General features: G+C 42.4%; 1 protein-coding gene across 1 annotated transcript in view; it reads left to right on the top strand.

Moving 5' to 3' along the window:
* Nucleotides 1–13,453, top strand: part of LOC309556152 (ferroportin-like) — a 61,271-nt gene extending 47,818 nt beyond the window's left edge. The window contains exon 9 of the mRNA XM_082258512.1: nt 13,015–13,453. Within this exon, the coding sequence (XP_082114638.1) occupies nt 13,015–13,286 (272 nt within the window). The 3' untranslated portion in view covers nt 13,287–13,453. The remainder of the gene's footprint in view (nt 1–13,014) is intronic.
* Nucleotides 13,454–26,756: the final 13,303 nt, after the last annotated feature.

The following is a 26,756-nucleotide window of genomic DNA, read 5'->3' as shown; positions in this document are numbered from 1 at the left end:
CCTGCAGGACAGCTTGTTCTGTTGAAAAACAACAATTACTGACAGGATCATCAGGTGAAAATAAATTAAATAAAACCTAAAAACGTAAGCTAATGCAGCCACCATATCTAATAATTTGTAAGCTGCAATAAAACAAATATTATCCTTTGGGTTTAATACCTTTGTAAGATTTTCAACTATGTTTTCCCTTTCTGTCTTCCTCCTCCATTCATAGAAGCCATACCATAGCTACCATGAATGAAAAGCTATCTATGAATGGAGGAGGACCTTTCATTCACCCACCCATCCTCCATTCATAGACGCTTTTCATTCATGGAAGCCATAGTACAGCCTATGACTGTGGGAGGGAGGCAGAAAGGGCAAGCATAGTTGACAAATTTGATGACAGCCTAAAGCAGCAGCCATCAGCACAAGGAATGTTTTGCATCGATGGAAAGTACAGTCCCTTGTGTTGTTTTAAATAAAAAATATATTTGACAACTTAGGCTTTAAAAAGTTTGGGAAAAGGTGGGGTAGAGTGAAGCTGGCTGTCCTCAGATGGACAGCCAACATTACCAGCCACAAGCATCATTGATACTTGTTACAAAGGACAATTTGTTGGATACATGGTTAAAGTAATGTAAGTTTTCTAGGCACAGATGAATGTTCTAATATTGGTTATATACTTCAGAGGAAACTGAAAAGGTTTTCCCCCCTTTTATCAGGTGTTGTTTTTGCTGCATTTCATACACAGCAATTTACTAGTAATCCTTGCACTGGTGGCATCTCTAGTGATATGTAAACTTTAAAGAGGCAGTTAACTCTACAAGTGAATTTGTACCAACAGGTAACCATACAATAAGGCTTACCAGTAGGTATAATGAATATCTTCTAAACGTACTGCTTAGGAGATATTCACATCCGTAATAGCCAATGACGTCACCCGCGCATGCGCAATGACGTTCTGTATTCAGTGTTCTGTGAAATGCAGACCACCGTGCCACGATTGTGACTCCTATGCACATGTGCAGGAGTGATGTTATCCAAATGCCCATGCATGCAGGGCCATCTTTAATATTGATTGGACCCTGGGCAAACATTTTCTTGGGCCCTCCCGAATCCAAGTATCAACTGTTTGCAGGCAATGAGGGCTCAAAGGGCAGCTGCTTTTGGCCTCACAACAATGACTGGGCCCCGGGCAGCTGCCCCATTTGCCCTGCATTAAAGACGGCCCTGCATGCATGTTGCAGGACCAAGCTCTCAATATGACAGGCCAACCCTGTAGGTTACACTGGGAGGGTCGCTTTGCCCCTGAGCTCCACACAGTATGACAGCCCAGCCCTTTATTTATTTATGAAAGAAGGCAGCAGTTGTGGCCTCAGTTCATACATATAATATGTCAAAACATGTGAGGAGTTATAATTTCCCAGATGGAAGTATACATTTATGGTTACCAGAATGTTTATGAAAAACTTGACTCTGTTGCACTATGCTCATTATGACTAAATACTAGGCATTGGTTTAACCATGTTACATCACTTCCCCCCATCCCAAATGTTTGCCATAGGCCGAAAGGTGGTAACCCTAAGACCAGCAGACAATAGCTGTAGACCTTATAGTGGTCCAGTCTCTGTACATGTGAACATGCAAGCTCCATCTATCTCAGCTTTGGGAAGGGGGTTACACTTTGGTATCTTTACCTTGAAGAGTAACATGCTCCCCCAAATCCAAAAGCACAAAGTGTCTTTAGTATATTCCAGGCTATCAAATGGGGCAGAGCAGAAGGAAAGGAAAGGTAAATATGGCTAAATGGGAAGGTTGGCATTAAACCATCTGTTGAGAATGTATGGACTTACTTGTGCAAGTAGACTGGTTATCTCAAGTAAAATGATTTTGCAAGATCTACATACATATACTGTGTCAAAGTTTGAAAATATTAAAACCTTTGTGTCAGAATGACAGCCAGGCAACTAGCAGGAAGGAAGTCAGCAACACCAGTCTTTACTGGCCTCTAGGGTTTAGGTTCAGGTTTGCTGCTGCTAAAGGGTGTAGGCCACTGATCCCCAAACTGTGGCCCTGGGGCCAGATGCAACCATTTGCTTGCTTTGCCAGCCTTTGGGGCACTATTACTTCCACTGATACGAAACGCTATTCTGCCAACTGACACCAACTATACGGCACCATTTCTCCCACTGACACCAGTCATGGGGCACTATTCCTCCGTATAATATTAACGATGGGGCACTATACCTCCCCTAATACCTAGTTTGGAGTGGTTTACTCCAGGGCTTGACAAATTTGCTTTGAATCTAAGTAGCCAGCTAAAAAACGTTAGAAGACAATTTTTTTTTCCTTTTTAACTTTTGCTTACTGGTTACCTTCATCCCTCTTCTGTCCAGGCCAATTTTTAGTTTTCAGCGCTGTCACACTTTTAATGGCAATTACACGGACATGCAACACTGTACCCATATGAAATTGTTATCATTTTTATGAGACAGAGCTTTCTTCTGGTGATATTTAATCATCACTGGGTTTTTTATTTTTTTCTAAATACATGAAAAAAGACCGAAACTTTAGAAAAAACACTAAAACCTTTTTCTTAATTTCTGTTATAAAATTTTAAAAATAAGTAATTTTTTTCTTCATTGATGTGTAGCGATGAGGCAGCACTGTCCAGGGGGGTGAACTGGAGCGCCTGGGAGAATCCCTGTGAGGGGGGTTTTGCCAGCTCGGGACCATTGTTGAGCCCGTTCAGAGCTGCCAGTTCCTGTTCCAGGGAGTCTCCCGAATGGCTTGATCTAAACTTGCATCCAGCGAGAAGGAGAGAGCCACACAGGAGACACTTCCTGCTAGGAGCTCTGCTACGCCTCATACTATCCTATAGCCCCGTACCTGCTTTAACCCAGCTTTACAGCGCTGCCCCCCCACCACTGCTATCGGAAAACATATATTCCACCCCCCCCCATGCTAGCCACTGGGGCTGACAACAGCCCAGGCACCAGGCCACATCTAATGATTCGGTATTCTTTACAAAGTGAAGCTTTACCACATTCACTAAGATTTTGGGGAAAATGAGTGCAACTGCACTTACATAGTGACATACTCAGGTTTAAAAAAGACACAAGTCCATCTGGCTCAACCAATAAAAAACAAAAAACAGTAAAGAAAACCCAACCATACAATCCCATATACACAATTCCATACCCGCAGTTGATCCAGAGGAAGGCGAAAAACACCAGCAAAGCATGATCCAATTTGCTACAGCAGGGGAATAAATTCCTTCCTGATCCCCCGAGAGGCAATCGGATATTCCCTGGATCAACTTTACCTATAAATATTAGTACCCATTTATATTATGTACACCTAGGAAAGAATTCAGGCTTTTTTTTAAAAACAATCTAGTAAGCTGGCCAGAACCACATCTGGAGGGAGGGAGTCTATTCCACATTTTCACAGCTCTTGTCATCTGTGATGACCTTAACCACTTTAATACAGGGCACTTCCCTCCCTTCCTGCCCAGGCCAATTTTCCCCTTTTAGCGCTGTTGCATTTTGAATGACAATTGCGCGGTCATGCAACACTGTACCTACACCAAATTTATGTCATTTCCCCCTCATAAATAGAGCTTTCTTTTGGTGGTATTTGATCACCTGTGGGTTTTTTCCTTTTTGCTAAACAAATAAAAAAAGACCGAAAAGTTTGAAAAAAAAAAAAAAAGTTTTTTTGTTTATGTTATACAATTTTGTAAATAAATAAGTTTTTTCCTGCACTGGTGAGCACTGATGAGACTGCACTGACAGGCACTGATGAGGAGGCACTGATGGGGTGGCACTGATAGGCGGCACTGATAGGCACTGATATGTGGCACTGATAGGTAGCACAGATATGCAGCATTGGTGGGCACTGATAGGCGGCACTGCTGGGCACTGATAGGCGGCATTGATGGACACTGATAGGTGGCACTGACAGGCACTGATAGGCGGCACTGGTGGGCACTGATGGAGCGGCACTGATCGGCACTGACGGGCACTAATGGGCACTGATAGGCGGCACTGGTGGGCAATAATGGTCACTGGTGGGCGACACTAAAGGATGGCAGTGATGGGTACTTGTGGGCAGCACTGATAAGGAGGACACTGGCGGGCAGCACTGATGGGGAGGGCAATGGGGGGCTCCCTGAGCCCTGATTGCCATCCCTGGTGGCCATAGTGGGCATCCCTGGGGTCATGGTGGGCATCCCTGGGGTCATAGTGGGCATCCCTGGTGGATCTAGTGGCATCCCCCCCCCCAGGGTCTGCACTGGTAATCAATGATCTGATTACCAGTGCCGACCCCCCCCCCCCCTGTCAGGGGAGCCGCCGAACGGCGCTCCTTTACTCGTGCCTGTCAGGCACGAACTAAGGAAAGCCGATCAACGGCTGTTCCTGTTTTACTATGTGACCAGCCGTGATTGGACACGGCTGATCACATGGTAAAGAGCCTCCGTCAGAGGCTCTTTACCGAGATCGGAGATGCAGGGTGTCAGACTGACACCTCGCATCACCGATCACCGCTCTGTGCGCCCCCGGGGGGCGCCCAGAGCTGTGTTATCCTGCCGCCGTCATATGACGTCCGGTCAGGATAACACAACCACATTCCTGCCGTCATTTTGTTATAGGGCGGGCGGGAAGTGGTTAAATTGAATAACTCAACACCAAGTTCACTATATGGACCCCTTATGTATTTATACATGTTGATCATATCTCCCCTTAATCTCCTCTTCTCAAGAGAGAATAAATTCAGTTCCTCATAGCTGAGCTCCTTCATGCCTCTTATCAGTTTGGTTGCTCTTCTCTGTCCCCCGATATCCTTTTTGAGAACTGGTGCTCAAAACTAAACTGCATATTCCAGATGAGGTATTACTAATGATTTGTACAGGGGCAAAATGATATCTTTCTCTGGAGTCCATGCCTCTGTTAATACTAAAAAAAGGACCTTGCTTGTTTTGGTAACCGCAGCTTGGCATTGCATCGTATTATTAAGCTTATGATCCACCAAAACACCCAGATCCTTCTCTGCTATGGATTCCCCCAGTTCTACTCCCCCTAGTATACAGTGGGTACGGAAAGTATTCAGACCCCCTTAAACTTTTCACTCTTTGTTATATTGCAGCCATTTGCTAAAATCATTTCAGTTAATTCTTCTTCCTCATGAATGTACACATAGCACCCCATACTGACAGAAAAACACAGAATTGTTGACATTGTTGCAGATTTATTAAAAAAGAAAAACTGAAATATCACATGGTCCTAAGTATTCAGACCCTTTGCTCAGTATATAGTAGAAGCCCCCTTTTGATCTAATACAGCCAGGAGTCTTTTTGGGAAAGATGCAACAAGTCTTTCACACCTGGATTTGGGGATCCTCTGCCATTCCTCCTTGCAGATCCTCTCCAGTTCTGTCAGGTTGGATGGTAAACGTTGGTGGACAGCCATTTTTAGGTCTCTCCAGAGATGCTCAATTGGGTTTAAGTCAGGGCTCTGGCTGGGCCATTCAAGAACAGTCACGGAGTTATTGTGAAGCCACTCCTTCGTTATTTTAGCTGTGTGCTTAGGGTCATTGTCTTGTTGGAAGGTAAACCTTCAGCCCAGTCTGAGGTCCAGAGCACTCTGGAGAAGGTTTTTGTCCAGGATATCCCTGTACTTGGCCGCATTCATCTTTCCCTCGATTGCAACCAGTCGTCCTGTCCCTGCAGCTGAAAAACACCCCCACAGCATGATGCTGCCACCACCATGCTTCACTGTTGGGACTGTATTGGACAGGTGATGAGCAGTGCCTGGTTTTCTCCACACATACCACTTAGAATTAAGGCCAAAAAGTTCTATTTTGGTCTCATCACACCAGAGAATCTTATTTCTCACCATCTTGGAGTCCTTCAGGTGTTTTTTAGCAAACTTCATGCGGGCTTTCATGTGTCTTACACTGAGGAGAGGCTTCCGTCGGGCCACTCTGCCATAAAGCCCCGACTGGTGGAGGGCTGTAGTGATGGTTGACTTTCTACAACTTTCTCCTATCTCCTGACTGCATCTCTGGAGCTCAGCCACAGTGATCTTTGGGTTCTTCTTTACCTCTCTCACCAAGGCTCTTCTCCCCCGATAGCTCAGTTTGGCCGGACAGCCAGCTCTAGGAAGGGTTCTGGTCGTCCCAAACGTCTTCCATTTGAGGATTATGGAGGCCACTGTGTTCTTAGGAACCTTAAGTGCAGCAGAAATCTTTTTGTAACCTTGGCCAGATCTGTGCCTTGCCACAATTCCCTCTCTGAGCTCTTCAGGCAGTTCCTTTGACCTCATGATTCTCATTTGCTCTGACATGCATTGTGATCTGGAAGGTCTTATATAGACAGGTGTGTGGCTTTCCTAATCAAGTCCAATCAGTATAATCAAACACAGCTGGACTCAAATGAAGGTGTAGAACCATCTCAAGGATGATCAGAAGAAATGGAAAGCACCTGAGTTAAATATATGAGTGTCACAGCAAAGGGTCTGAATACTTAGGACCATGTGATATTTCAGTTTTTCTTTTTTAATAAATCTGCAACAATGTCAACAATTCTGTGTTTTTCTGTCAGTATGGGGTGCTATGTGTACATTCATGAGGAAGAAGAATGAACTTAAATGATTTTAGCAAATGGCTGCAATATAACAAAGAGTGAAAAATTTAAGGGGGTCTGAATACTTTCCGTACCCACTGTATATGATGCACGCATTTTCTTAGCCCCCAAGTGCAAAACTTTAAATTTGTCAACATTAAACCTCATTTGCCACATAGTTGCCCAATGAAACATGCATTTAGGTAAGCTTGTAAGTTGGAGAAATCCTGTAAGGAAGTTATTCCACTGCAAAGCTTGGTGTCATCTGCAAAGACTGAAATGGTACTTTTAATCCCAGACCCTATATCATTTATAAAGATATTAAAAAGTAAGGGTCCCAACACTGAACCTTGGGGTACACCACTGATAACATTAGACCATTCAGAGTACGAATCATTAACCACTACTCTCTGAATTCTATCTTTTAGCCAATTGTCTATCCATTTACAAACTGATCTTTCCAAGCCTGTAGACTTTACCTTACACATTAGCCGTGTGTGGGGAACTGTGTCAAACGCTTCTGCAAAATCCAAGTATACTATGTCCACAGCCACCCCTCTGTCCAAGGTTTTACTTACCTCCTCATAAAAAGAAATCAGGTTTGGTTGACAACTTCTGTCTTTCATGAATCCATGCTGTCTGTTGCTTAAAATATTTTTTTCCAGCAAGAACTCATCTATGTGGTCTTTTAATAAACTCCCCAGTATCTTCCCAACTATAGAAGTTAAACTAACAGGTCTATAGTTACTTGGCAAAGACTTTGATCCCTTTTTAATTATAGGCACCACTTTGGCCCTACGCCAATCCATTGGTACTATTCCAGTCCTTAACAAGTCCCTAAAAATTAGAAAGAAAGGTTTTGAAATGACTGAGCTCAATTATTTTAGGATGCATGGGTGGGTGCCATCTGGTCCAGGCACTTTATCCACTTTTAACCAAATCTTGCCGCCTCAGCCTCCACAACATCTCTAAAATACGCCCCTTTCTAACCAAAGACACAAAAAGCTCTTAGTTCACTCCCTGGTCATCTCGAGCCTCGACTACTGCAATTCCCTTCTCGTTGGCTTACCTCTACACAGGCTATCCCCCCTTCAATCCATCATGAATGCTGCCGCCAGACTCATCCACCTTACCAATCGCTCCGTGTCCCCTGCTCCTCTCTGTCAAGCCCTCCACTGGCTTCCGCTCACCCAACAAATTAAATTCAAAATACTTACATCTTACAAAGCAATCCACAGCTTAGCCCCCAGCTACATCACTAGACTAGTCTCAAAATACCAACCTAATCGCTCTCTTCGTTCCTCTCAAAACCTCCTGCTCTCTAGCTCCCTCGTCACCTCCTCCCATGCCTGCCTCCAGGACTTTTCCAGAGCCTCTACAATCCTATGGAACTCCTTACCCTTATCTGTCCGATTATCTCCTACTCTTTTAGCTTTTAGGCGATCTCTGAAAACCCTCCTTTTCAGAGAAGCCTATCCTACCAACACCTAACAAATATACCTCCATTTTCTCCATCAGGCCACCCCCCACGGTTATTGCCTTTTGTTTCACTTGACCCTCCCTTCTAGATTGTAAGGTTTAATGAGCAGGGCCCTCTAGTTCCTCCTGTTTTGAATTGTATTGTAACTGTATTGTCTTCCCTCACATTGTAAAGCGCTGCGCAAACTGTTGGCGCTATATAAATCCTGTATAATAATAATATTCTGTCTAAATATTTCTGGACCGTATCACTTTTGAGCAATTGTGGATCATTTGGGGCTGTGTCAATACCGTCCTCATTATGGTCATAAGCTCCCCATGCTCCTTTGCATACACAGAGCTGAAGAAAGTATGTAATAAATTTGCCTTCTCTTTGTCCCCAGTCACCCACACCAGATTATTTTGTAAAGGACCTACATGCTCAGACCTGACCTTTTTTTTACTGTTAATATATTTGAAGAATTTTGGGGGGTTTGTCCTATCTTTTTGTAACAATTAAACAATGATAGTGTTCCCTCATTTTTATAAAAGTTATTTTCTTATTATTTATAGCTTTCTTAACTTTGGTTGTGAGCCACATAGGTTTTTTTTTTTAGCCTTTTAAACTTATTGCCCATGGGAATATACTTTGCAGTGAATTTGCATACAGTCTTTTTGAAGAATTCCCATTTCTGTTCTGAGTTCATCAATGCCAATATTCCTTCCTAGTCTAAGTCTTGGAGAGCAGCCCTCATTTTTGGAAAATTTGCTTTCTTAAATTTAAGTGTTTTTATATTTCCTGCATGCTTTTGTAGCCTACAGCGAACATTAAATGAAATCATATTATGGTCACTACTACCCGGATGTTCTTTTATATGAACATTAGTAATAGGCTCTGCATGGTTTGAGATTACCAGGTCCAACAGAGCAATATTTCTAGTCAGGGCCTCATTAAACTACCATACAATTGTCTTGCAATAGGTTTATAAATCTTTGCCCTTTAACTGCTCCAGCAGTGTCATTACTCCAGTCAATGTCTGGGTAGTTAGAAAGGGATGCAAGGGCTGGGACAGTGATAACAATGGGGGATTTTATCTGTGCAATGAGCCTAGTCTCCACCTCCTCATTAATACTGGGAGGTCTTTAACTAACTCCAATGGTAATCTTTGTATTATGCACACCAAGGTACATTTCCACCCATACTGCTTCAGACTCATTAAATTCTCCATCAACTAGGTCCTCTTTCACACTCCCTTTGAGATCACTTTTCACATAGAGACCGACACCACCACCCCTCCGTTTTACCCTGTCTTTCCGAAAGAGAGCATAGCCAGGAATATTTATATCCCAGTCAAGTTAAAAATGAAGCTAAGATTCAGCAATATCAATTAAATCATAGTTCTCCTCGTGCACCAGAGCTTCCAACTCTCCTATCTTGCTTGTCAGACTTCTGGCATTGGTAAACAAACACTTTAATTCAGGCATGTCCAACCTGCGGCCCAGAACCGCAGGCAATGCGGCCCACTGCCCCCTGACAATTTTTTTTTTTGCTGGGGAGGAAGGAAGTCGGGTTGGGGGCATGGCCACAGCAGCTTCCAGCTAATGGTAGGCAGAGGGGAGGGGAGCATGTGCAATGTTTCTGACTCATACCACCATCACCACTTCAAATCACTGAAGTGGTCATGGAGGTTAGAGTGTTCCTTTATTGTCTCTCAGAAGAAGTAAGCCTCTGTATACTGATTCCATTTGATCATCCTCTAGTTGTGTTAAATTAGTGCAGGGGAGGCGTAGCGGTGCGGGAAGCATTTTATATGCGGCCCGAGAAAATTTCTCTACACTCAATGTGGCCCAGAGAAGCCAAAAAGGTTGGACACCCATGCTTTAATTCATTGTCACATTTTGTACACGTATTTTGCATATTTTTTCATTTTGGTACAAATAGTACCATTTCCAATGGTTGTTTGTAACATGGGAACCTTCTTATCCTCTGCCATAGCTATCCCCCAATCTTTCCCCATTCCTCCCACCAATAGGGGGTGACCCCTGTCTGCCCCATTAAATTATAATTCACCCTCCCCTCAATCCTAGTTGAAATACTCCCCCAGCAACAACAGACCCCCTTCCATTTAGGTGCAAACCATCTGTAGCACATAGGTTGCACCTCACTGAAAAGTGAGCCCAGTGCTCTAAAAACCCAAATTCCTACTTCTTACACCAGGTCTTTACTGTGTTGTGCATGGCATAGGCATTATTTCAGAGAATATTACCTTGGAGATCCTTCCCTTCAACTTGCAGCCTAGTTCATTAAATTGGTTTAATTTCAATCACTGGTTCCAATGTGGAACAGGACAGCTGGGTCATGCCCAAACCCCTCCCAGTAATTTATCAACCCCATGCCGAACCCTGGCACTAGGGAGACCACAAACCATTCAGTTGAGGCGATCCTGGCAAAAAAATATTCCATCAGTCCTTCTAACTATAGAATCCCCTATTACCACCAACTGTCTAGGCCTACCTGCAATACCTCCACCACCCCTACTAGATGTGCTGCTCTCCCGGCTGTTAGGGATAGCAGTAACATATAGGGCTGTCACCTCTGAGCTTGCCATCCCCACATCTTCATCCAACGTGGCAAATTTGTTAGGGTGCTCAAACCGAAGGCTGGCCTTTCTCTTCTGTGAGCCCCTACCACTCTGTCTGACTGCATTGCCCATCTTCCTACCTGATAATCCTGACTTAACCCTTCACCCTCCCCATTAACCCCACTAGCCACCGGCTCAGTGAGCAGAGGACCCCATTCAAGGTTGTTAGTTCTGCCCAGTGTTGCAATTTTCTCCTCCAGATCTTTAATGTGAGTTTCCAGAAGGGCAACCCGCTCACATCTGTCGCAGTGATATCCATCCTGGAGCGGTTGCACCGTTATTGTATACATGTGGCACGCTGTGCACTGCAGAAAGCCTTCAATCTTGCCAGCGCACATTTTCCGGGTTACAAGAATAATACAACTAATAGAAAGTGTACAGTCTATTTGCTTTTAGTAAATCAACCTCATAGTGTCAGTGTACTGGAAGCTTCTTTAGGTAAAGGATAGGAATGCTGACAAACTACATAGGGAGGGATTAGTGTCAGTTAGGGAACCATACTTTAATTTTGATTGCTAGCTGTATGGACAGTTAACACCTTTGCTGCTTTTGTTTAGGGTTTTTTTTTTTGTCTACTTTTTATTTGTGGTTGATTTGAGATCAGAGCGCTGCTGTTTCTTCCATAGAAACTTTTTTTTTGTAACTTAATCAGATTGGAAACTTGTGGCTGTATGTAATACAAACCAAATGTAAAAAAAAAAAAAAAAAAAAAAGTTTCACCGCTAACTTTTAAAGAATACAAGGCCTTCTGTGAATGGTTAAGGAGATTGTGTGGTTTACTCACCCCTTTATTCACAGAATGCCTTGCATCCTGTGGCAAGAATACAAGGCATTTATGTGAATAGAGGGAAGGGTATACAACTGCAATTATTTTCCATGAGAGCTGGAAATCTGTCGATGGGCAAGAAAAGCGCTGTGTGGAGTACCCAGTACAAATTAAACTAGGATTTATATTCTGGGGTGCAGAATGGTTATTAGAGGGTGAGTTGTAGCTCTTAGCAAAAAACATCTGGAGTTCCATTTTTGGTATTAAAAAAAAAAAAATCTTCCCTGCTCTGTCCAAAACAGACCATCGCATGCCGGCACTATGACCATGCCATCGCATGCCGTACCGTGCATACTGCACAGTTGCACTATACGACATGATGACATGCTACAACATGTGAAGGCACTGTACGGCATGCGATGGCATGGTCATAGTCCTGGTGTCTCTGAACTCGCTTCTGTTCATCTTCTACAGAACTGTGTTGCCAGACTGACCAATCAGCATCTCCTCCAATATAATAGAGAGAATCTGATTGGCTGGACAGCTCATGTTCTTCTCAGGGGTCGCGTGGTATGTCTCGCTCTGTCTGGTTAGGGATCATCTCTAAGCTTCTCCTGGTGTTCTGATTTATGCAGATCGCTTTGCTGATCGTCGGATAATGCCTCCGATCTGCGCATGCACAGTGTTGACGTCACACCAGCTGATCACGTCAACAGATTCTGCCTTGCTCTCTGCGAGTTGGGCACAATATTGGCGCTAATGGGGTAAAAACAGATGCTAAGTAGGCAAAAAAACAGGTGCAAGATAGGTGGTAATAGGCACAAATGGGGGCTAAATAGGGGGAATAGGCACAAACTGGGCGCAAGGTAGGCGCTAGAGATAAGCCAGGTGTAAGACTGGCGCAAAATTAGCACAAACCAGGTGCTAATTTGACGTCCGATAAACAAAAAATTAGCACTGCACTAATCCTGGGACTTCGATTAGCCGTCCTGTAAATCTGTTATCGCCTGGCAGTGTCTGCAGCTCTGACAGCAAGGCAGAATCTGACGATCAAAATCATCATCGCTTTGCTGATCGTCGGGGATCAGCTGGAGTAACGTTACGTACTGCGCATGCGCAGATCGGAGGCATTATCCGACAATCTGCACTATTCGACAGAACACAAGTTTACACCATGCCCTTACAGAAATACGCTATGCGTTTGTGTGATTCAGACCACATGCACTCCATTTGTGATCTTGCTGCTAATAGAAAATTAACACCACCCCAAACACAGGTTGCAAATTCAGTGTTTGCCCATACCAAAATGCATGGTGCTATCCAGTTACAGTGAGTTTTAAAAAGTAGTGCATACTCTACTTTGGTGCAGTGCGATTTTAGCCCATTCAAAATTAATGGGCTGAAATCGAAATGCGAATCATGTACAGACATGGTGTGAACCAGACTTTTAATCAGAGTCTTTTAGGACCTCCAGACTATACTTTGGGAAAATATCATGTATACTTGTAATACTAACTGTTTTTCATTTCTAAACTCTCTAGGTCTTTGGTCATTTGACCTGACGGTGACTCAGCTTCTCCAAGAGAACATCCCAGAATCCGAGCGGGGGGTCGTCAATGGAGTGCAAAGCTCAATGAATTACCTGATGGATCTAGTTCATTTCATCATGGTCATTCTAGCTCCACAACCTCAACAGTTTGGGCTTCTGGTCATCATCTCAATCCTGTTTGTGATAGCTGGACACACCATGTATTTTTTTTATACCAAAAAATATAAAACAATAGAGAGGGAATCACCAAATACTCCTGCCTGACAGTCTTGTGAGGAACCATTTTAAACAGCTAACGCCCTTTGTAGTATACTTTTCGTAGTATGAGTTTTAGCATGAAGTGTTGGATAACCTTAGCAGACCTGTCCAATGTTCACCTAATCTGTTCCATTTCTTTTTTTATTATAATTTTATACATGAACCACCCGATTCCATATACTGATTCAACGAACTTCACTGAAAATAAAACATTATTTAATCTAGAGTTAATTCTTTTGTCCGTTCGTTACCTGAATATCCCTTTGTTGGATCCAGTCAAACAATAAATCCGTGGAATACAATTGCTGATGTAAAGTTTTAGCATAGTCTGACACTTTGTGATGTTTTACTTATGTCGCTAGGCATTTTCTGCTTCTTACATGAACAAAACCATTCTTAAAGGGGTTAATACAACAAAACAAGTACACCAATGATAAAAAAATAATTTTATTGATGTTAGATTGGACAAAAGTGTTACAGATTTCTTTACATTTATCCACTAATCCTTCATAACTGAAACAAAGAATTGATTTTCTAGCTTTACTCAGCATACCCCCCTTCCCCATATTTTTTTTTGAATAGGTATGATCTTTAAAAGCACCAATATGGAAGACAGAGCTGGGTGTTCTAGGGCTGCACACAATAGATGATTATATTCTATGTCATTTTGTATCATTTTTTAGTTTAATATTAAACCTATGCATTCCACATATACCTCATTCACATGAGCGCATAGACCCGTACCTCCGTGCAGAGGGTCATGTTTATGCACTAGGGAAATGACAGATGTTTCATGCGGCCAACCTGTCGAAATCAATGACATCCCAAAGAGACAGCAGCTGTATGGATCTTCCTGCACATGCCAGTATTTATCTCCATACAGGGACAGATGCACAGCTCTGAAGGAGCAAATGCTCTGGAGGCAGATTTATATGTCCGTCCCTGTATGACGTAAACACTGGCATGTGCAAGAAGATCCATACAGCCATAGATTTTAACAGGCTGGTAGCACGGAACACCCATCGTTCACCGGGTGGATAAACACATCCCTCTCCATGGAGGTACGGGTCTATGCGCCCATGTGAATCAGGCCTTATGGAAAAACAAATAAGCTAGAAGTTTCTTTTAGCCTAAACACTGATACCTAGTCTGGTTTTCAAAATCCTCCTACATAGGTTGTACCTGTTTATCTGCATTAGTCTCTTCTCTACATCCCTTCAGTCCAGAATCAATAAAGTTTGTTTGAGCGTTCAGAAAAAAGGGTATGGAGAACTGAAGTTACACTCTACAGAGCTCAGAGAGGAGAGCTCCGAGAGCTGATTGAAGGTAAGAGACAACCCCCCCCCCCTCCACACAGGAACCAAGATGATGCTGTCAATCTGCTGGAAGTCCCTCCCCGTCACCTTTCTCGTGGTGTCAGGAAAACGTGTGATGGGATTCATGCTGATAGAGAAACAAAGCAGCAGAGAGGAATGACATTTAGTGCTCTTAACTACGCACTATAGAAGGATATGCTTTGTTCATTGTCTGAGGATTACAACCACTTTAATTTTGCAGGTCAGGCCTCATTTACATGGCCAATTAGCTAAACATTGCCAATAATTAGTGTATTTCTGTGATGAGGATCACCGGTATTCACCATCAACGGTACAAATCAATTACAGGCTGACGAGTTCTGCAAGTAACAGCACATTGGTTACATGTGGTTAGGAACAGCTGAATGTAAACTGTCTGTGTGCAGGGCTGCTTATCTGTCCCTAACTGCTTGATATGCCGTTATGTGTAAACAACCGTGGTGCTTATCAGCCTGATATTGATTTTATAGGCTTCTTGGCCATAGCCAATTGCAAACATTTGTTTTTACTGTGTAAAATCCTAATTGGCTGTATAAATGAGGCTTTACAGGTGGAGTGTGGTGGGCTAAATTATCTCTGTATTCTAACCTGATCTCATTACATTGCTTCCTAGTGTTGTTCTAACTCCTGCTGCATTCTCCTCTGAACTAAAACAGGTTTGCTTTAGTTTAGCACATTAATTTTATTGGGAAAAGGGGTTGAACACGCACCCAGCGGCAGATGTTTGAATACATTTATATAAAAGGTTCTGCTGGTAGGTGCCCTCACAGACAAATGGTACTGGCATTGTCATGGAAGATCCTTTCCTTCAGCACCATTTCGTCTTGATTAACCTGCAATGGAAATTATAAGGGATAGTATAAAACATACAAGATAAATTCTTATGTTTCTATGAAGCACATGGACTACAAACATTTAGTAGCAACTTCTGAAGTATCATGGGCCTTATTTATCAATCTTTTCTTTGTAAGAACGTTACTATCTTCTGCTCAACCACCAATCAGCATCACAAACTATTCGCTCTGGGAAAACTCCAATATTTAGAAAGGTGACATTGGCACAAAAGACTCTGTACATTCTTAGCCTTAAAAAAAGAAAGGAAGGAAGCCTTTTTTTGGTAATTTTAAAGCCTGGTACACCTAAGTCGAATATCAGACGGATCAACAGAAACAGGTTGACATTTAGTCTGTGTGTACACCAGCCAGTCCAACTGAAGCTGGCCGAATGGGCATGCTGGAAAACCAGCATCTGATCAGCGGGGATTGGGTTGGGCGGGCGGGGGGGCTGGTCAGTCCCTCTCTCAGAACTAGGGATCGACCGATTATCGAAGGCCGATATTCACTTTTTTTTTAAGTATCGGCATCCGGCCATGAACTTGCCGATATTGCTTCAAGTGGTTGTACCAGAGTGATGCCTGCAGCTACAGACATCACCCCAGTACCATTTTTTTTTTTTAGAGCCGACTATCAGCTTTCTTGCAATAACAACCAATGCGACTAATCAGCCGCTCGGCTATTACTACAAGCAGCAGAAGGGGATGTTCCCCCTCCCGTCCCACTGTGCTGCCTGAGCAACCAGCTGGCATGTATGCCAGCTAGCCGAAGACCCAATAAAAGCCGATCTCTGATGTAGTAACCCAGAAGCAAAGCAATGACATAGTTACTGAAGCCTTAAAGGCGCCAGATTATATATAAAAAAAAAAACTGTATTCAAAACAGCGCTTTTAATAGGTGCTTTCCAAAAACAATCAATCTAATTTATGTAAAATGACAAACAGAAAAAATGCTGCTGATAAGACAGTGTGATATCACCACAAAAAGATCATAAATGTACAATTATTCTCACCAACTACACAAATATTAGGCTCCACTCATGCTTCTAAATGAGGCTTTGATCATATGCAGGAACCTGCGGAGATTCTCCACAATTAGCTGAAGGAGTCAGCCCAATTGAAAGCAACTGGAGGCTGACAGCTTCTCAGGGCGGTTCATGTGTCATTGCCCATGGAACAAGTGGTTGGACCTGGACACTGACTCTCTGTTCGTCCATGGTTGATCACTCACAGTTAACCACTTAATGCCCGGCCTAGACAAATGACGGCCGGGCGGTGTTTTTTGTTTACCTTGAGTGGACGTCATATGATATCCTCTCACAAAGCGTGATCACGGACGGGGCTGCGCAGTGGCACGACCTGTCACCGGCCGAGTTCATGGGACAAAGCCAATGACTGATCAGAGTACCGGCTCGCTGCCAGTACTATGTGACCGCCGTGATGAATCACAGGAAGTCACATGACAGTTGTATACAATGGATGGCTTCCAATGTGTACAACTGTGTTGCTAGCTGTGATTGGTCAATTTGATCACATGGTACAGACAGGGCTAATCACAGCCCATCTGTATCATGCGATTAGCTGTGACCAGTCACAGCTAATCACAACAAAACAGACTGAATTAGTTTTATTCAGTAAAATGCTTGCGTGTGGCAATGTAATGCACTGTTATAAGCAAACAATGTGTTATTGTTAATTAAAAAAAAAAAAAAAAAGCCCATGCCTCTTACTAAATACCTTGAACTGTCGAATTTCCAAAAAGGGGTAATTTGGGAGGTATTTGTACTGTCCTGCCGTTTTAGGGCCACAAGAAATTAGACAGGCCGTCAGTACATCAGGATTGATACATTTTCAGATATATACCTTCGTTTGTGGACTGTAACTTTCCTACAGACTAAATAATATACATGGATTTGGGTTATTTTCACCAAAGAAATGTAGCAGAATACACTAAATTTATGAACAACAATTTACTAAATTTTATAACAGAAACTAGGGAAAACACTTTTTTCTCAAATATTGTCAGTCTTTATTTAGCAAAAAAATAAAAATGTAGTTTGGGTACAGTGTTGACTTACCACACAATTGTAATTTAACCACTTTAAGACCAGGCCACTTTTTTCAACCTGGCACTGTGTGACTTTAACTAACAATTGCGCAGTCGTGCGACACTGTACCCAAACAAAATTTACGTCCTTTTCCCCCACGAATAGAGCTTTCTTTTGGTGGTATTTGACCACCTGTGCAATTTCTAATTTTTGCGCTATATACAAAAAAAGAGCGACAATTCTGAAAAAAAAAAAAAAAAATCAATATATTTTTCACATTCTGCTATATAACATTCCCAAAAAAAAAAAAAAAAATTAAAAATCAAAATTTAACATTTCAGGCCAATTTGTTTTCTGCTACATATTTTTGGTAAAAAAAAAAAATAAAATAAATAAAAAAATCGCAATAAGCGTATTTTGATTGGTTTGCGCAAAAGCTATTGCGTCTAACTACGGGAAAGATTTAGGTAATTTTTATTGTTTTTTTTTTACTAGTAATGGCAGCGATCTGTGATTTTTTGCGGGACTGCTACATTGTGGATAACAGATCGAACCCGACTGACATTTTTGACACTTTTGGGGGGGACCAGTGACATTACTACAGTAATCAGTGCTAAAAATATGCACTGTTACGTTAATAATGACACTGGCAGGGAAGGGGTTAACATTGTGGGTGATCAAGGGGTTAATGTGAGCCTAGGGGAGTGATTCTAACTGTGGGTGGGCGTGGCTTGTGGAATGACCATAGAGACCTGTAATCCTATATAGAAGGATCACAGGGGCTCTATGATCATTCCAGGGAGAAGAACGGTTGGCTGTGTTTACAACAGCTGACCGTTCTCTCTCAATGGGAAACAATCGCGGGTGTCAGGCGGCAATCGGAGCCGCCTGCCCGCTGCATCGGCTTTCCCGCTGACGAGCGGGGGCGGCGCACACTCACCCCCTAGCCTCCTGCTCGTGACCGCCGTACAGTTACGGCGATTCGCGCAGGAGCGGCTGCCTGCCGCAGTACATCTGCGGATTGCGGTTGTAAAGAGGTTAAAGTGCAACAGCGCTGAAAGCTGAAAATTGGTCAGGGCAAGAAGGGGGTAAAAGTATTAAAGTGGTTATTCACTCCATAAGCAATAACATGCAACCAGCCGCAAGAGGCTGGAAGTTCCTGCATATGCTCTCACAACGCCCCACTGGCAAGAGTAAATGGTGCCTTAGGGCTTATTCACATGGCCATCTACTGCCAAGATCAGCAAATGTTCTGGGTATGGCTAGTTTTCAATCAGCTGCAACCAGAAGCCTGTACAAATCATTGAGGAGCCAACACTGCCCACATGCAAACACACAAGGAGTGATTATATGTTGCTAAAGACAGGTGAGCTGACCTGTACACAGATAGTTTGCGTCTCAAGCCACTCTGTCCCTAACTGCTAGTAATCACTCCATGTGGATGTAATGTGCTGTGATGCCTATTACTGATTTGTACAGGCTATACGCTGATCTAGACAGTGGATGACCAAGTAAATAAGCTTCAAAAATATGCATGATTAGTAGCCTCAGGTAAATCCTTTATAGCTTCCATTGGAGACAATCTCCTGTCAGGAGTACAGCTATCATCACTGGCTACTGGTCTCTTCTGTCCTTCAGCCCATGTTCACATTAGTCCAATTTGACATGTCAAATCGGAGCCAATTGTCGGCAATGGCACTGTCCGCATCAGTACGGCACTGCACCGATTCCCAAAAGTATTGGCGCAATCTACTGTCAGGAGTACAGCTATCATCACAGGCTACTGGTCTCTTCTGTCCTTCATATGGTAGAACACAGACTATACATACCATGGTGAGCACCAGCATAGGAGGGGTGTTCTACATCCACAACCAGGACTGCCGGATAGCACCGATAGATACTTCACGTGCTGGAAGGAAATTTACAATATTAACCCTGTATATTTCAAAGTAAAAGGATCATTTATAATAAAATATAAAAGAAAAGAAAGAAAAAAAAGAAGTGTTGCCAATGATGGAGCTCAGGGCATGACCCCACCAGTTAGGACAGTGAGACCATAAAAATGTAACCTCAGGTAAATCCTTTATAGTTTTCATTGGAGACAATCTCCTGTCAGGAGTACAACTATCATCACTGGCTACTGGTCTCTTCTGTCCTTCATATGGTAACACACATCAGACTATACTTACCATGGTGAACACCAACATAGAAGGGGTGTCATACATCCACAACCAGGACCGCCAGATAGCACGATAGATAATTCAAGTGCTGAAAGAAAGTCATAATATTACATGCATATTTCAAGTAAAATAATACATTTATACTGCATTATATAGGAAAGGAAAAAAAAAAACGCAAAAAATGTTGCCAATGATGGAGCACAGGTATGACCCCCACCAGATAGGACAAAGAAACCATAAAAATGTAACCTCAGGTAAATCAGTTATAGCTTCCATTGGAGACAATCTCCTGTAAGCAGTACAACTATCATCACTGGCTACAGGTCTCTTCTGTCCTTCATATGGTAACACACATCAGACTATACTTACCATGGGGAACACCAACATAGAAGGGGTGTCGTACATCCACAACCAGGACTGCCGGATAGCACCGATAGATACTTCATGTGCTGGAAGAAAGTCATAATATTAACCACTTAAGCACCGTAAGATTTTACCCCCTTCCTGACCAGGCCCTATTTTGCGATTCGGCACTGCGTGACTTTAACGGACAATTGCGCGGTCGTGCGACGCTGTACCTAAACAAATTTGACGTCCTTTTTTTCCCACAAACAGCTTTCTTTTGGTGGTATTTGATCACCTGTGCGATTTTTTGATCAAGCGCTATAAACAAAAACAGAGCGCCAATTTTGCAAAAATAACAATATTTTTCACATTTTTTTATATGAAATTCCCCCAAAAAAAAGTAAAAATCAAAATTTTTTAACATTTTTGGCCAATTTGATTTCTGCTTCATGTGTTTGGTAAAAAAAATCGCAATAAGCCTATTTTGATTGGTTTGCGCAAAAGTTCTTGGGTTTACTAAGAGAAAGATTTTTGTTATTTTTTTTTAACGAGTAATGGCGGCGATCTGCGATTTTTTTTTGAGGGACTGCGACATTGCGGCAGACAGATCGGACCCTTGACTGACATTTTTGACACTTTTGGGGGTACCAGTGACATTACTACAGTAATCAGTGCTATACATATGCACTGTTACTGTAAAAATTACACTGGCAGGGAAGGGGTTAACTTTATTAGAGATGCAGTGGCTAAGTGTGTCCCTAGGGGCGTGTTTCTTACTGTGCAGGGATGTGGTTTTTCATGTAACAGTAGAGATCTATGATCTTACATAGCAGGACCGTATGATCTCTGCTGTTACACAAGGAAGAATGACAGGTGGCTTTGTTTACATTAGCCGCCTGCCTTTCTCCCTCTGTAACTGACGACCGCGAGTGACTGGCGGACATCGTGTCCGCCGGTCACTCGAGCGGAGGTGTCCGTGAACAATTGGGGGCGGGAGCAGGCCTCCGGTGGCGCGTGCTTGCCCCCTAATGGCTCACAGGCGAGTGACGTACCCATACGTCACTTTGCCTGCACGGGGCTGACCGCCGCAGTATATGTACTTGCGGCGGTCGGCAAGCGGTTAACGTGTATATTTCAAGTAAAATAATACATTTATACTGAATTATATAGGGGGAAAAAAATCACGCAAAAAATGTTGCCAATGATGGAGCACAGGTATGACCTGCACCAGTTAGGACAAAGAAACCATAAAAATGTAGCCTCAGGTAAATCCTTTATAGCTTCCATTGGAGAAAATCTCCTGACAAGAGTACAACTATCATCACAGGCTACTGGTCTCTTCTGTCCTTCATACGGTAACACACATCAGACTATACTTACCATGGGGAACACCAACATAGAAGGGGTGTCGTACATTCACAACCAGGACTGCCGGATAGCACCGATACTTCAGGCGCTGGAAGAAAGTCATAATATTACATGTATATTTCAAGTAAAATAATACATTTATAATGCATTATATAGGGAAAAAAAAAAAAAACGCAAAAAATGTTGCCAGTGATGGAGCACAGGTATGACCCACACCAGATAGGACAAAGAAACCATAAAAATGTAACCTCAGGTAAATCAGTTACAGCTTCCATTGGAGACAATCTCCTGTCAGGAGTACAGCTATCATCACTGGCTACAGGTCTCTTCTGTCCTTCAGCCCATGTTCACATCGGTCTGATTTGATATGTCAAATCGGAGCCAATTGCTGGCAATGACACCATCTGAATCGGTGCGGTGCCACCACACTGATTCCCAAAAGTAGTTTGTTCTACTTTTGTCGACTTTGGGGGGTGATGTCAATGGACATCTGGGCAGAAACCCGCACAGATTTCTGTGAAATCGCCCCCAAATTCAGACTGAAAATGCCGCTTTGAAATCGTATGAGTTCAGCTGAACTCGCACAAATTTCAAACAAGCCTCAGTGTGAACCTACACTAATATGGTAACACACATCAGACTATACCTACCATGGTGAACACCAACATAGAAGGGGTGGCACCAGGACTGCCGGATAGCACCGATAGATACTTCACGTGCTAGAAGGAAAATCACAATATTAACGTTGTATATTTCAAAGTAAAAGGATCATTTATACTAAAATATAAAAGAAAGAAAAAAAAAAAAAAACAACAACAAAAAGTGTTGCCAATGATGGAGCTCAGGCATGACCCCACCAGGACAGTGAGACCATAAAAATGTAACCTCAGGTAAATCCTTTATAGTTTTCATTGGAGACAATCTCCTGTCAGGAGTACAACTATCATCACAGGCTACTGGTCTCTTCTGTCCTTCATATGGTAACACACATCAGACTATACTTACCATGGTGAACACCAACATAGAAGGGGTGTCATACATCCACAACCAGGACCGCCAGATAGCACGATAGATAATTCAAGTGCTGAAAGAAAGTCATAATATTACATGCATATTTCAAGTAAAATAATACATTTATACTGCATTATATAGGAAAGGAAAAAAAACGCAAAAAATGTTGCCAATGATGGAGCACAGGTATGACCCCCACCAGATAGGACAAAGAAACCATAAAAATGTAACCTCAGTTAAATCAGTTACAGCTTCCATTGGAGACAATCTCCTGTCAGGAGTACAGCTATCATCACTGGCTACAGGTCTCTTCTGTCCTTCAGCCCATGTTCACATCGGTCTGATTTGACATGTCAAATTGGAGCCAATTGCCGGCAATGACACCATCTGAATCGGTGCGGTGCCACCGCACTGATTCCCAAAAGTAGTTTGTTTTACTTTTGTCGACTTTGGGGGGTGATGTCAATGGACATCTAGGCAGAAACCCGCACAGATTTCTGTGAAATCGCCCCCAAAGTCAGACTGAAAATGCCAGTTTGAAATCGTACGAGTTCAGCTGAACTCGCACAAATTTCAAACCAGCCTCAGTGTGAACTTACACACATATGGTAACGCACATCAGACTATACCCACCATGGTGAACACCAACATAGAAGGGGTAGCACCAAGACTGCCGGATAGCACCGATAGATACTTCATGTGCTGGAAGGAAAATCACAATATTAACGTAGTATACTTCAAAGTAAAAGGATAATTTATAATAAAATATAAAAGAAAGAAAAAAAAGAAAACAACAACAAAAAGTGTATGCAATGATGGAGCTCAGGCATGACCCCACCAGGACAGTGAGACCATAAAAATGTAACCTCAGGTAAATCCTTTATAGTTTTCATTGGAGACAATCTCCTGTCAGGAGTACAACTATCATCACAGGCTACTGGTCTCTTCTGTCCTTCATATGGTAACACACATCAGACTATACTTACCATGGTGAACACCAACATAGAAGGGGTGTCATACATCCACAACCAGGACTGCCAGATAGCACGATAGATAATTCACGTGCTGGAAGAAAGTCATAATATTACATGTATATTTCAAGTAAAATAATACATTTATACTGCATTATATAGGAAAGGAAAAAAAACGCAAAAAATGTTGCCAGTGATGGAGCACAGGTATGACCCCCACCAGATAGGACAAAGAAACCATAAAAATGTAACCTCAGGTAAATCCTTTATAGTTTTCATTGGAGACAATCTCCTGTCAGGAGTACAACTATCATCACTGGCTACAGGTCTCTTCTGTCCCTCAGCCCATGTTCACATCGGTCTGATTTGACATGTCAAATCGGAGCCAATTGCAAGGAATTACACCATCTGAATCGGTGCGGTGGCACCGCACTGATTCCCAAAAGTAGTTTGTTCTACTTTTGTCGACTTTGGGGGGTGATGTCAATGGACATCTGGGCAGAAACCCGCACAGATTTCTGTGAAATCGCCCCCAAAGTCAGACTGAAAATGCCGCTTTGAAATCGTACAAAATCAGCTGAACTCGCACAAATTTCAAACCAGCCTCAGTGTGAACCTACACTCATATGGTAACACACATCAGACTATACCTACCATGGTGAACACCAACATAGAAGGGGTGGCACCAGGACTGCCAGATAGCACCGATAGATACTTCACGTGCTGGAAGGAAAAATCACAATATTAACGTTGTATATTTCAAAGTAAAAGGACAATTTATAATAAAATATAAAAGAAAGAAAGAAAAAAAAACAACAAAAAGTGTATGCAATGATGGAGCTCAGGCATGACCCCACCAGGACAGTGAGACCATAAAAATGTAACCTCAGGTAAATCCTTTATAGTTTTCATTGGAGACAATCTCCTGTCAGGAGTACAACTATCATCACAGGCTACAGGTCTCTTCTGTCCTTCATATGGTAACACACATCAGACTATACTTACCATGGTGAACACCAACATAGAAGGGGTGTCATACATCCACAACCAGGACCGCCAGATAGCACGATAGATAATTCAAGTGCTGAAAGAAAGTCATAATATTACATGCATATTTCAAGTAAAATAATACATTTATACTGCATTATATAGGAAAGGAAAAAAAAAACGCAAAAAATGTTGCCAATGATGGAGCACAGGTATGACCCCCACCAGATAGGACAAAGAAACCATAAAAATGTAACCTCAGGTAAATCAGTTATAGCTTCCATTGGAGACAATCTCCTGTAAGCAGTACAACTATCATCACTGGCTACAGGTCTCTTCTGTCCTTCATATGGTAACACACATCAGACTATACTTACCATGGTGAACACCAACATAGAAGGGGTGTCATACATCCACAACCAGGACTGCCAGATAGCATGATAGATAATTCACGTGCTGGAAGAAAGTCATAATATTACATGTATATTTCAAGTAAAATAATACATTTATACTGCATTATATAGGAAAGGAAAAAAAACGCAAAAAATTTTGCCAGTGATGGAGCACAGGTATGACCCCCACCAGATAGGACAAAGAAACCATAAAAATGTAACCTCAGGTAAATCCTTTATAGTTTTCATTGGAGACAATCTCCTGTCAGGAGTACAACTATCATCACTGGCTACAGGTCTCTTCTGTCCTTCATATGGTAACACACATCAGACTATACTTACCATGGTGAACACCAACATAGAAGGGGTGTCATACATCCACAACCAGGACTGCCAGATAGCACCGATACTTCACGTGCTGGAAGAAAGTCATAATATTACATGTATATTTCAAGTAAAATAATACATTTACACTGCATTATATAGAAAAGGAAAAAAAAAACGCAAAAAATGTTGCCAATGATGGAGCACAGGTATGACCCCCACCAGATAGGACAAAGAAACCATAAAAATGTAACCTCAGTTAAATCAGTTACAGCTTCCATTGGAGACAATCTCCTGTCAGGAGTACAGCTATCATCACTGGCTACTGGTCTCTTCTGTCCTTCAACCCATGTTCACATCGGTCTGATTTGACATGTCAAATTGGAGCCAATTGCCGGCAATGACATCGTCCGAATTGGTGCAGCACAGCACTGATTCCCAAAAGTAGTTTCTGTACTACTTTTGTTGACTTTGGGGGGGAGATTTCAATAAGACACCTGGCAAGATTTCGGTGAAATCGCCCCCGAAGTCAGACTGAAAATGCCAGGTTTAAAATTGTATGATTTCAGCTGAACTCGCACAAATTTCAAACCAGCCTCAGTGTGAACTTACACTCATATGGTAACACACATCAGACTATACCTACCATGGTGAACACCAACATAGAAGGGGTGGCACCAGGACTGCCGGATCGCACCAATAGATACTTTATGTGCTGGAAGGAAAATCACAATATTAACGTTGTATATTTCAAAGTAAAAGGACAATTTATAATAAAATATAAAAGAAAGAAAGAAAGAAAGAAAGAAAGAAAGAAAGAAAGAAAGAAAGAAAGAAAGAAAGAAAGAAAAAAAAAAAAAAAGTGTATGCAATGATGGAGCTCAGGCATGACCCCACCAGATAGGACGGTGAGACCATTAAAAATGTAACCTCAGGTAAATCCTTTATAGTTTTCATTGGAGACAATCTCCTGTCAGGAGTACAACTATCATCACAGGCTACTGGTCTCTTCTGTCCTTTATATGGTGGAAAACACAAGACTATACTTACCATAGTTTACACCAGCATGGAAAGGGTGTCATACGTCCACAACCAGGATTGCCAGATTGCACCAAAAGATACTTCATGTACTGGAAGAAAACCACAATATTAGCATGTATATTTCAAGTAAAATGACCAGATGGCTTACACCCAAGAGTACTCAAGGAACTCAGTCGGGTTATATCTAGATCGTTGTTCCCAATCTTTGCTGACAGTATACTGACAGGAACTGTACTAGCTGACTGGAGGAAAGCCAATGTGATACTAATACTCAAAAAAGGGCAGAGACATATTCCAGGAAACTACAGGCCAGTCAGCCTGGCATCAATAGTATGTAAATTAATGGAGGGGATGATAAGGAACTATCCAAGAATTTGCAGAGGACAACAGTATAATTAGTAGTAATCAGCATGAGTTTACGAAGGGACGTTCTTGCCAGACCAATCTGTTAACATTCTACGAGGAGGTGAGCAGCGAACTAGACGGGGGGGGGGGGGGGATTGTTAATGTGGTGTATCTGGATTTTGCGAAGGCATTCCATACAGTTCCCCATAAACACTTAATCTACAAGCGAAGGTCGGCAGGCATCGACCACAAGGTTTGTTCTTGGATACAAAACTGG

This window comes from Pelophylax lessonae (genome assembly GCF_965119305.1).
Source record: "Pelophylax lessonae genome assembly, chromosome: 5".
NCBI lineage: Eukaryota > Metazoa > Chordata > Amphibia > Anura > Ranidae > Pelophylax > Pelophylax lessonae.
The sequence above is the reverse complement of the archived record's forward strand: the minus strand, read 5'-3'. Positions and strand labels throughout refer to the sequence as shown.